Source organism: Acinonyx jubatus, chromosome B4 (assembly GCF_027475565.1).
Source record: "Acinonyx jubatus isolate Ajub_Pintada_27869175 chromosome B4, VMU_Ajub_asm_v1.0, whole genome shotgun sequence".
Lineage (NCBI taxonomy): Eukaryota > Metazoa > Chordata > Mammalia > Carnivora > Felidae > Acinonyx > Acinonyx jubatus.
The window spans coordinates 54,336,117-54,348,947 of NC_069387.1; the positions used below are offsets into that span (position 1 = coordinate 54,336,117).

At 37.7% G+C, this 12,831-nt stretch overlaps 1 protein-coding gene and 1 long non-coding RNA gene across 9 annotated transcripts in view; one reads left to right on the top strand and one right to left on the bottom strand.

The window, feature by feature from the left end:
• Nucleotides 1–12,831, top strand: part of LOC128316366 (uncharacterized) — a 119,913-nt gene that overhangs the window by 90,698 nt on the left and 16,384 nt on the right. The window lies entirely within an intron of this gene.
• Nucleotides 1–12,831, bottom strand: part of ABCC9 (ATP binding cassette subfamily C member 9) — a 130,179-nt gene that overhangs the window by 74,470 nt on the left and 42,878 nt on the right. For all 7 annotated transcript variants that reach the window (XM_027035706.2, XM_053225977.1, XM_053225978.1 and 4 more), the window contains 2 exons: nucleotides 6,329–6,437; nucleotides 1,541–1,648 (listed from right to left, as the gene is read on the bottom strand). In XM_027035706.2, coding sequence (XP_026891507.1) covers nucleotides 1,541–1,648; nucleotides 6,329–6,437 — 217 coding nt within the window. The remainder of the gene's footprint in view (nucleotides 1–1,540; nucleotides 1,649–6,328; nucleotides 6,438–12,831) is intronic.

A 12,831-nucleotide genomic window follows, 5' to 3' on the forward strand; every position in this document is an offset into this window, starting at 1 on the left:
ACTTTAGAAAAAAATAATAGCCTCTATTTTTTTTTACATTCGAAATAAAAACAAATTTAGCAAGGCACATGGAAAAGATGTATTTTTAGATTCTTACTATATTGAACAGAAAATGTTAATAGAAAAAAACTGACCCTGTGCCTTTAGTCATGCATGCATTACTTGCTATCTGGGCGTAACTGGAAGTAGAAGCACAGAGGACCCTTCCTAGTCTCTCATTCCATACTTTGTCATGGCCTAGTACTTCACACCCCATCACACATTCTAATTGTCTAGGGAACTACTAGAACTATTTTTTTAAATGGTGCCTGGGATATATATATATATATATGTATATATATATACACATATACACACATGTATATGTATACATATGTATACATATACACATATATGTATACATACGTATACATATACATATATGTATACATACGTATATATACACATATATGTATATATATGTATACACACACACACACACACACACACACACACACACACAGCTTTCTAAGAGATTCTAATGTATAGCCAGGGTTAAGAATCACTAAAGCTCTTTTAAGATTCCCATGTGACATATTTTAACCTTGAAACAACCATACTAAAATGGCATCTCTACTTCAAGATGGTCAAACCATAGCTCAGGGAGGCAAAGTAATTTACCCAAAAGGCACACATCAAATCGAAGGCAGAGGTTGGGCTAGCTAGCATTAGCTTATTCCATCCAGTAACACATTTGCTCCAATTGCTAAGTGCCTATTGTGGGACAAGCATTGTGTCAGACAATACAGAAAGAGATATTTAAATGTAGCCTTTGGCTCTGTTATACTCCCCAGTGAGGCTCCCCCGCTCTCTGACTGGCCTGGGCAGTACAGGGAGTTGGATAGCCCCACAGTCAACACAGCTAGTTTTCTAAAAGGGCTAATTTCCAGAACTCTGGCTGCACTAATGTCCCAAAGCCCTTGACTGCTCAGGCATCTGTTCCTGAACAGCACTGAGCCCTCCTTGGACCTTATCCCCACTATCAATCCTCAGCCGCTGATTCCCTGGTGGCCTGTTCTACCTAAGCACACTTGCTTGGGAGAGTACAAAAGGCTGTTTGAAATTAGATCAAAGACACTTACTGGGAAACTGGGTGAATGCATGCAACACTGGTCTAAGCCTCTCCTAGTTGAAGGAAATTACTATCTATTTCCTTAAAAATTGGATTTATAATATTGGTGTTCTCTATAAATCAATTTATTAGGTAGAGGAACATAAGAGTATGAAAGGAAATAACGTTGGATGCTAGCTTCTAACACAGATTCAGAAGAAAGGCTCACCCTCCAGTTATTAAAACATACTGCTGGAGCAAGAAATGTGGTTTTGAGGTGACGAAGAACTGAGAAGTGAACTCATCAGAACACTTTGAAAATGTTATGAGGATTAGTGATCACTGTAAAGAGACTTTAAGGGCACAATTTAGGACACTTATACAGAACTTCACCATAAAATAGTACCATAAATGTTTCTATTCGTGCAAGAATCCAGGAAATAAAATAACCTTTATTGCAATGTCCTCTGTCTCTACAGGACGTAGGCGCCTTGTTGATTGCTCATAGCTGTCCAGGTGATATCTTCCAGGCTGCTTCCTGTTTATAGTTTTCGGCTGCTGCATTCCAAGTGGGAAAAAACACAAATTGAAGTTTTATGCAAAAAAAAGAGGTTTTACTAAACATTAAGGCATATTGCTACTTCTCCACTTGAATTCCAAGAAAAAGAAATAAAGAAAGTGAGCATGATATTTGAATTATTTCAATAGCTTCTCCAAATAAAAAAGCAAATAATAACAAAAAGTGTTAAACTATAATTTTAAACCTAATTCACAAGCCTTTTAAGAAAAATTAAAAAAACAAAAATGTGATACTTGCAACAGATGGAATTTAAAGTGTGGAACCCCAAACTAAGTTTTGGATACTCTTTCTCCAGCTCTCCGGGTAAATATGCCTGGGCAGTAAAAAAACTGCATGCATGTCAAAGCCAAACAGACTAACTCAGGTTAAACTAGAATCTACTTGTAAGACCATTTGGCTTGTACATGCTCCAACAGTACATTTTTGGTCGCCCTCTGAATCAAGAGGATTTTGAATCTCCTACACTCATGTAACTCAGATCACCCAGGGATCCACTACGGAGTGAGAAAAAGCGTAACAATCTAGGATTTTTTTTGGTCCAAACATGCATGGATATTGTTTCATAAGTATATAAACATTATATAATGCTGATGTAAGCATAACAAAATGATCCAGTCTTTCCCAAATGTTATAGCATTGTTCTTGGTCAAAGGACTAAAGCATTTCATTATACAGAGGATGCCAGTCGAGGTTGGACAGTCTTCACATACTTAAAATGAACTTGAATTAGGTCATAGAAGTTTGTTATTCTCTTAACTTGACTTCAATTCTGTGTATATTGAGACACATGGCTAAAGAGAAGGTAGAAAATTCAGTTCTGTAAACTTCTAATTTAGAAAAATTTATAAGCTCAAAGTTTGATCTAGTGAACAAGTATTTCAAAAAAAATTATCCGTCTTACTTAACTACCTTATAGATTTTATGAAGGCTAAATAATAATACACTTTAAAACTGTTAAATTACTGGGGTGCCTGGGTGGCTCAGTCAGTTGAGTGTCCGACTTCAGCTCAGGTCATGATCTCATGGTTCGTGAGTTTGAGCCCTGCATCGGGCTCTGTGCTGACAGCTCAGAGCCTGGAGCCTGCTTCAGATTCTGTGTCTCCCTCTCTCTCTGTCCCTCTCCCCCCCATATTCTGTCTCTTTCTCTCAAAAATAAGTAAATGTTAAAAAAATTTTTAAACTGTTAAATTACCTATAAGAGCAAAGTATTCTAGAATTGTGAAACTTTTTTTTTTTTTTGGCCTGGAATTGCAGGTTTAGTTTTTTGAAAAATCCACCGAATTCTACTATGGGAATTAAAAATGTCCTTAAACAATCAGTAATTTAATCCAAACAAGATACTGCTCTTCCAATTTCCATCAATTGTTATATCAACAGAACATCAAATTATCAAGTAGTACATTGCTAGGCTACATGCAAATAAATACACAGATTAAAAAGGTACTGAGCAGAGCGAGCAGTGATTCTGTCCCACAGAAAATACTGAATGTATTTCACTTAAAAAAATAGAGATTATTCCTGAAATTTTATTTTAGTTTTGTTTTTCTTTTCACAGTCTCACAGATGACCCTGGAAGTATGTCACATGAGATACATAAAGTCACTATCCTTTAAGCTAAGTGTATCTTCCTCACGAGACAGGTCTATGCCTTTACATAAATCCACTGTCTTCTAGAGTCTTTAATTCTATAGTAGTATTGCCCCAGAGGTCCAAAAGGAATGACGTCATGTTCTTCACAAAACCAAGGAGAGGGTGGGAGGAGGAGATGTGTTGACAGAGATTTGAGTCGGAGTTCCACAGATGTAATTTGAAGAGACTTTGGCTCTAGAATGTCACTAATTCTCCATGGAGATTCTACAGCCAAAACCACTTAACTCTAAGCTTTTACAGAATACATAGCATCTTAAGCTCTCAAGAAGAAGTTTCCATTAGTGTTATTTTCAAACACACAGCTTTTTTCACTCCATTTAAAAAAGTTTGTCGTTTGTGGTTTGGCCCATCAGCAGTGATGAATGACCCTGAAAGACATCAGAAGTCCAGTCTGGTTTCAATAACCCTGAAGATATTGAATGCACTTGAAGGGGATTCTTTTTTCCTTCCAGCAACCTTTACTCAGTTCAATTTTTCTTCTATCCCTCATCTCATGCAAAAAGGTTCTTCAGATTTCCCTAACTCCACAAACCTGACCTACCACATCCCCGTTCCTGGGGTCATTGACTCTGCTCATCCTCACATCTCTGAGAGATGATCTAATAAGTTCTGTGGTTATCTCCTACCATCTCAAAGGATGACAATGCCAGTTCTAATCAAATACTTGACTTTCCTGCTGCCTCAAAGGAAACCTTTTTCCTACACTTTTTCCTCCACTCTATAATGTGTTCTTGTTTTTGTGTCCATGGCCACACAATAGCAAACAAGCATTTTGAAGCATTGTTACTCCAGTGTATACAGGCATGGGTGGTAGCTCCTTCTCAGACAAAATCACACTCGCTCAATAAAATAACTTAATGGAGAGTAAAGAATAACTCCAGAAAAGCAGAAGAAAACAGCAAGTCTAAATATAATTGAGTGCTCATCTCAACTATTTTTAGTAGTTTTAAACATGATTTAAAGAAAAATTTAATATAGCTTGACTTCCTGGTAAGAGGACTTTCCAAGCCTCAGTTAATTCCAGTCAAGAGATGGCATGTGCGATTTTGTTTGCTTATACAAGTAGTAAATATATTCATATTTTGTCTCATAGTAACATGAATAACTAATATTAATTATAACATGACTCTCTCTAGAATATAACATCTTTCTATATTTTATTGTTATGAAATATATACATATAATTACAAAGAATTTCTTCAGAATTATTCAGACATACCTTTCAAGAAAGTGGTTTGATCAAGTCTCATTGATTTAAATATTAATTAATGGCTAATGATTCTAAAGTTTACATCTCCAAAGCTGACTTGTCTTTTTAGATGTCAATCGGTATCTCAAAATTACCATGTGCAAATATGCCTTTCGATTCTACCTCAATTTCGACCTGCTCACTTCTCAGCCTCCTTATCTAGTTGATCAGCAAGTCTTTATCAGCTCAACCCAAAAAAAGGTACACTGAATTTGATCACTTTCTCACAATGTCCACTGCAAGTGCCACAAAAACTAACTCTAACCATCATCTCTTGTTGCCTATGTGATTATAACAATCTCCTCACTGATCACTGATCTAGCTGTTCTACTCTTGTTCCCACTGATTACTGTCAACCTAGTAGCCTAGTAGCCAAAGTGATCTTTTAAAAATATAACCAAAATTAAATTAGTGCCTACTTTAAACCCTCCAATGGTTTCCTATTGCATGTCAATACAGTCCAGACCCTCAATCCTTGTTCTTACGTTGTCTTGTCTCTGCATTCTTCACCAGGCTTCAACAATAGTGTCCCTCTGTTCCTTGAGCACACCGAATTCATTCTCACCTTAGGGTCTTTGCAACTATTAGTTCTCTGCCTGAAATGCTTTTTTCCCCCAGATCTTTGTTGAGAAGGTCTCAGCCCAAATGCCAGCTCTTCAGAGGGGGCCTTCTGGGAAATGACCACTCTACTTCCAGTATACCAGTCACTCTCTCATCTGTTATTTAATTTTCTTCAAAGTGAAATTATCTCGTTTTTTAAACTTATCATCTGACTCTTGCCTTCAGAAAGCAAACTATGACAAGGATGAGGTTGTCTGCCTTGTTCATAGCTACATCCCTTGTTCATATCTATACCCCTGAAATCTATAAACACAGGCAAATACATGGTACATGTCACATTACATGTAACAAATACAGAACAAAATAATATTGACCATGTTTCCAGGCTGTGTAGATACTGAGTAAATATTTGTGTAGTGGATAAATAAACTGGTTTAAGGGTTACAAGACTCAGGTTTTAATCCTTGCTCTGCTGCTTACTAATATGGCCATATTCAAGCCACACAATACACACACTCAATATATTCAGTTGAAAAATAAAAATAGGTAATATAATGTTATATTAAGTGAGTCAAAGATATAATACATCAAAAAGCACTTCTTAAACTAAAAAGTGTAGCTCAAAGGTATTGGAAGAATATGATATGGGAGTTGTTACACTCATTTTGTATTGTTTTTATATAAAGTTTCAGGTAGACAGCCTTTTTATAAAGTTTATTTATTTTTGAGAGAGAGAGAGAGAGAGAGAAAGAGAGAGAGAGAGCTTGCGCACCTGCAAGCAGGGGAGGGGAAAGAGAAAGAGGGAGAGAGAATCCCAAGCAGGCTCCACGCTGTTAGTGCAGAGCCCAATGTGGGCTCGATCCCACGAACTGTGAGATCATGACCTGAGCTGAAATCAAGAGCCAGATGCTCAACCCTGAGGTTAAGGTGCCCTGGGGTAGACAACCTTTTAATTTTTTTTTCATTGAACATGTTCTTTCCCTCTTGGGATAATTCTTTGACGATTTCTAATATCAAGCCTTATACATATGTTTATAAATTTTAGACTTTTGAAGTTTGTTGTAGAAGCAGGTGGCAATTTTTCTTCATAAAGGTTAAAAGTAAAGCTTACAATTTCTTCTAACTGCACTCACTGAAAATCATCCAATATTGGGACTGTTACATATTCACAGCTTCAGTAAGAAGAAAAAGCACCTACCACTGCAGTGTGTTTCTTACAGGACTCAAAAGGGAGAGAACCTTCACCAGTTCGCCAGCTATCCTCACCAATCTCATCACTCAAGAGAAACTCATTCAGCTTTTGAACACTGCAAAAACCAAACAAACACACAAACAAAAAAAAGGGGTTAAAAATAAAAGTGCCAATGATGAAGTTCTACCAAAATAAACAAGCATCTCCTTTACCAATTATCATGTTGAGCAAGTCACCTCTGAGAGTCATTTCTCAACACCAACTGGGAATTTAGCTCAGAGGAACAAACATCCTAACTAAAATGCCCAAGAATGATGGGCTCCCAGGACTGAGTACTTTCAGTGCTAAAACTAGAAAAGTATCAGAAAAATTAGAAACAATTTGTCACCCCCTTGAATTCAGTTAACTTTTTCGCACTTTTTTTTTGCAATTCTGTTTCTTGTCAAAGCCAGTAGAGTTGAGGAGGAACTTGAAACAGAGAGGTTAAAAATAATAATGCCAATGAGGTAAGGACCCATTATTCTAATTATACAAATGAGGGGAAATAAGTTATAGAGAAGTTAAGTAGCCTGCTTAAAAGCATTTAGCATATAACACACAGATCTGAGGTCCATGACCATTCTGCCATCTTGCTTCATTACACATATTTTTTGAACCTGGCAATAAGAGGGGCCTCTAGACAGTTGTTGCTCAGTATTGGCAAAGGACCAGAAGCATCAGCATCACCTAGAGCTTACCAGAGATTCTCTGGCCCCACCCGAAACCTACTGAATCAAAATACTCATTTTCACAAAGTCCTAAAGTGCTTCATAAGCACATTACAGCTCTCGAAGAGTGGTTTGCAAACATTCTTTATGATGGTCTTCTTGGGTAGGGCACGAGGATCCTTGGCCTGCCTAGGAGGCATTTTTTAAAACCACTGTTACAGAATCAGGAGCAAAAAGAAAGAACCAAATAAAACAATAACATGATTTGAAAGCATCCACCTATAAATAAAATAATATGCTAAAGAAAATTCTGTGAAGGGGCGCCTGGGTGGCGCAGTTGGTTAAGCGTCTGACTTCAGCCAGGTCACGATCTTGCGGTCCGTGAGTTCGAGCCCCGCGTCAGGCTCTGGGCTGATGGCTCAGAGCCTGGAGCCTGTTTCCGATTCTGTGTCTCCCTCTCTCTCTGCCCCTCCCCCGTTCATGCTCTGTCTCTCTCTGTCCCAAAAGTAAATAAACGTTGAAGAAAATTCTGTGAAGCTGCAGAGGAAAAGAAATGTTCCTTTTAGCATGCTAGGATGCTAAAAGTAGATACACTGGCTTGGCACATGCAGCATCAGCCACAGAGGAAATATTGCCTTTGGTAGGAAACTAAGAAAGATTTGAAACAAAAATTAATATTTTTTTCATTTAAGCTTGTAGTCAAGTGCCTCCAAATAGGTCTGCAAAGCTTGTGGTGTGTGTGTGTGTGTGTGTGTGTGTGTGTGTGTGTGTGTGTCAGACTAATAAAATGAAGAAAAGTAAATTTATCTCAGTCTGTTGCCTATCATCTTTAAGCCCGGTGGCACTGAATGCCAAAAAAAACTGCTTCTTTTCATTGGAAACATAAAGGTAAATAAAATCCATTGTGCTGGTCTAACTGTTAGCTTCCAAAATGCATTTACAGAGAACTAAGAAGTATAATTGTTGAAGAATTTTGGCTGAATAATACTCCATTGTCTGTATATACCACATTTTATTTATTTATTCATCCATTGATGTATATTTGGGTTGTTTCCAATTTATGGCTACTGTGAATAATGCTGTTGTGAACATGGGTGTGCAAATATGTATTCAAGTTCTTGCTGCTTTGAATTTTGGGGGGCATATACCCAAAGGTGGAATTGATGCATTGTATGGTGATTCTATATTTAATTTTTTGAGGCACCATCGTACTGTTTTCAATAGCACCTGCACCAGGGTTCTGGAATTCCTGACTCAATGTATTAGAGTTATGATAACAGGGATGAACCTTGAAGACATTATGCTAAGTAAAATAAGCCAGGCACAAAAAAGCCCTCACAAATACTGTATGATTCCACCTATATAAGGGACCTAGAATAGTCAAATTCATAGAGACTGAAACTCAGTTATGGTTTCCAGGGCTTGGGAGGAGAGGCAAACAGGGAGTTATTTTTTGATGAGTAGAGATTCAAATGTAAGGAGCTGAAGAAATTCTGGAATGGACTGTGGTGATGGATGCACGGCAATGTGAACATACTTAATACGATAGAACTATACACATAAAATGGTTTAACTGGTAAATTTTATGTTATGTATACTTTACTGCTATTAAAAAAATTAATTTCAGACGCCTCAGAAAGAAAAAAAGAAAAAGGAAGAAAGGAAGGAAGAACGAGAAAAGAAGAGCTTTAGTTTGTGTACTTTCTTTGTCTTTGTCAGCAAATACTGACCACATAGAACTTATAGAAAGATGCCTTAGAAATGCCTTATGAAATGGTAGTTTATAAATCTTAAATGTCAGCCTTTTCTTCTGTACTTTTTAAATTGAGGTATCATTGACATTTAACGTTTATATTAGTTTCAGGTATACAACATAACGATTCGATACTTACATATATAGCCATCTGATCATCACAATGTCTAGTTAACATCGTCACCATACATAGTTAGGATTTTTTTTCTTGTGATAGGAACTTCTAAGATCTACCTTAGAAGTAGTAGTAAAAGATCTTCTTTACCTTAATAGATTTTAGTTGTCATTCTGTTCTTATATTTTGAAGAGTGGATTTTAGGGAGCACAGCTTTGCCATTCAAAAAAATACATTTTAGGGGCGCCTGGGTGGCTCAGTTGGTTGAGCATCTGACTCTTGGTTTGGGCTCAGGTCATGATCTCATAGGTTTGTGAGATCCAGCCTTGAGTCAAGCTCCAAGCTGACAGCCTGGAGCCTGCTTGAGATTCTCTCTCTTCCTCTCTCTCTCTCTGCCCCTCCTCTACATACACACACACACACACACACGCACACACACACACGTGCTTGTGCTCTCTCTCAAAATAAATAAATAAATAAGCCTTTTTTTTTAAGAATACCTTTTAAACAATCAGACATTGTGTCTTTGCACACTAAGGAAGTCCAGAGACCAGGCTCATTTGCCTTTGTAACTATGTCTAGCTGTTCCTGGCATATATTGCTCAATGAATGCTCAATAAATCAAAGAAGGAATAAACCAATAATTCAGACATTTAAGTCAAGTCAGTTGATTCAATTCTCCATTTCACTTTTCTAGTAGACACACAAATCTTACTGAAGCTTTCATGGAATTAATGAGCCCCATTCTTGCTAAACATCACAAAGCAGTGGTCTCTGAGTGTAACTGAGGCATGGAGAGAACCTTCTTTCCTCTCTGTAACACCTCACTTCAGAACTCCAATTACAATGAATATCAGAGGATCCCAAGATGAACACTTCTCTGAACCTCTCCTTCCTTTCCCCGCCCCCTGGGCCCATCATTCTAGGCTGAGGGTCCCTGGCAGTGCTGTTTTATAATTTTTTGTTATCGTCTATCTCTCCCATCACACCGTGAACTCCTTAAGAGCAAAGATTTTCATCTTCAGAATCTAGCCCAATGCCAAAAATACAACACAGTAATTTCTCAAGAAATGTCTGGTGAATGAATAAATGGGCAATACAAAAAGCATTTCTTATTCATATGAGGTCCTTTCAGAAATCACTGAGGCAAAGCAATTATGGAAAATGCAGGAATCCTGACCAAGGGTGAAGTAATTCCCACCATGCTGCCAGAGTTATATATTAAAAATCCATTTCTCTCCTTAAAATAACAATGGCACCCCTTTGCCTTCAGTGTCCTTAGATCATTTACAGGCTGATCAGGGTCTCACTCTCCAGCTTCATCCCCTGACACTTTGCATATTAGAAAGTTTCACCAATTACACTCAACTAAATTTAGTCCTCTGAATGTACCAAGATTTCTCACCTACTTACTCACCCCTTCACCGTGAATATGTTGTTCTCTCAGATTGAACATGTTTTCCCTTTTTCTTCAACTGATCGAGTCCTACCTATTCTTTAAGATCTTACTAAGGAACCACTAACTGTTTTAAATCTTCACTGACCAGACTGTCTGCCTTCTCTCTCAATGAGCTTTAGTGAGCCTTACATATGGGTCCATGGCATTCTGTGTAGAGCTCTGTAATAGCATAACACACCATATTGTACTTAGTTTCCCTTCTTGGTCTCTCCAACTGGACTGTGGGTTCCCTGCAGTTTTCATTCTACCTTTCATTTTTGCAATTCCTAATACCTAGCAATGTACCTGAAGTATTAATGAATGCATGTGGACCCACAGAAGATATCTCTCTGAAGCACAAAGTGGGGATTAATAAAATGTGCGTAAATTAGTAAAACAGAAATGGGTAGAGTACCTAAAATATTTAGGCAATGTGCTGGGCACTCTTCATATACTATCTCATTTAATTATCTCAATTACCATAAGTATAAGCTATTGTGCTCATTTGATAAGTGAGGATGTTGAGCTACAAAGACACTAAATAACATGCTTGAAGTTGAACAATGTGTATTCTATGGCAGTACTAGGATTTGACAGCAGGTGTATTTGATACCAACCAATTTCCTAGCTTTCCTCCACCATTTTTATAGTTCAGTGTTTTACTAATTTTTCATGTGTTTGGATAATTCATACAAGTATTTAAGGTTTTAGTTACACATGTCACTTTTTCACTTTTCAAGCTTCATTTTGGGTTTATAGATAAAGCTTGAGTACCTTGGACAGGTGCTATTAAGTTCACTGGTAATAAATTATTTTATACTGGCAATTGTATGCTTTTCCTGTAGGAACTATGAAACTTTTGTAAACAGGGACAAGGTATGCATGCTCCATGATATGCATGATGATATGCATGTATGCATGCTCTATGATCAATATCAGTAACAATTTATTTGATCAAATGTAACTGTAGTGGACTAGCCAAGCTTACATTCCTTTCTGAGGTACATGAAAGAAAAGATACAGAGTTATTTTCTGACACAGCAAGGGATTGGTTTTACACATTTTTCTCTTAGCCAATAATATTTTTGGACATAGATATTGCATGATACATCAAATACCAGAAACCTAAACTGAAATTATTTATAAAGGATACAACATATCAACTTATGTTCTCCTCCAGAAAAGCAAAAACACACAAATTATGTCCTTACAAATAAAGCAAAGTGGAAAAGTGAGGCAAGCATCCTGGAAAATCACTGATACTCAAGTATTTTAATACTTTGTTTTATTTATTATTTTTTAAATGTTTATTTATTTTTGATAGAGAAAGAAAGAGGGAGACAAAGGATCTGAAGCAGGCTCTGCACTGAGAACTGAGAGCCTGATGAAGGGCTCGAACTCACGAACCGTAAGATCACGACCTGAGCCAAAGTCAGATGCTTACCTGGCTGAGCCACCCAGACACTCCAAACTAAATATTCTTATTTTTATTCTTTAATGTTTATCTATTTTTCAGAGAGAGAGAGCGCGCACGAGCAGGGGAGGCGTGATGGGGGGGAAGGGAACAGAGGATCTGAAATGGGCTTTGGGCTGACAGTAGCGAGGCCTGTGTGGGGCTCAAACTCACAAACCACGAGATCTCTACCTGTGCTGAAGCCCTAAGCTCAATCGACTGAGCCATCCAGGCACCCCCCAAACTAAACATTTTAAAAAGAAAGTGTAGAATTTTCATGTAGGAATGAATTTTACATGGCATGGAATTTTCCTACAATAGAGAAGTATGTAAGTCTCTTACAGGCATGTATAACACGAGTTTGGGAGTATGCTGTGCTCCATTCTAACCCGCTGAATTTCAGAATGTATTTAAGAATGCAGCAGAGAATTTATGACTTCCACGGTCCTGAACAGGAGGTTTCAAAATCAGCTCACCAAAATCTCCAATTATAAACAGGCTGCTCAGCTCGTTGTGGGCCAACTGGCATCAAAGACAGGTCACGGGCTCCCAGGCACAGAAGAAAATGCCAAACCCAGTCAAAACTGGGAAAAAGCTCATTGGGGTTCCCAGAACCAGCACACAGGGGGGAAAAAGCCTGGCCTCCCCTGTTGGTCGGTCATCTCTGTAGGACCCACAAATCAACCACTGAGACTCATTTTAGAGAAGCAAGTGTTTATAAGCTGATTTTATTCGGCCTATGGCTTGGGAAATCTGGAGCTGAGCCTTGAAAACAGACTGGTCTTTATCAAACTGGCAAATGCCTTTCCCTGAGACATAACGAAGAAAGAGTGCTATGCAGAAATATATAACGAATATTATCCACTCTCAACTTTACCGGGATTTACTACTGCAGGATTGTATACTACGAAGTAGGAAGGAACTCCTAGGTTTTTTGATGGGTTTTTTTTTCTTTTTTTTTTTCAAATACACTCTTAAAGTCCTTTTGATGCTTGGTAACCTCCTGACTTCATAGAAGTTATCTGTTATAAGTTACCAACTAA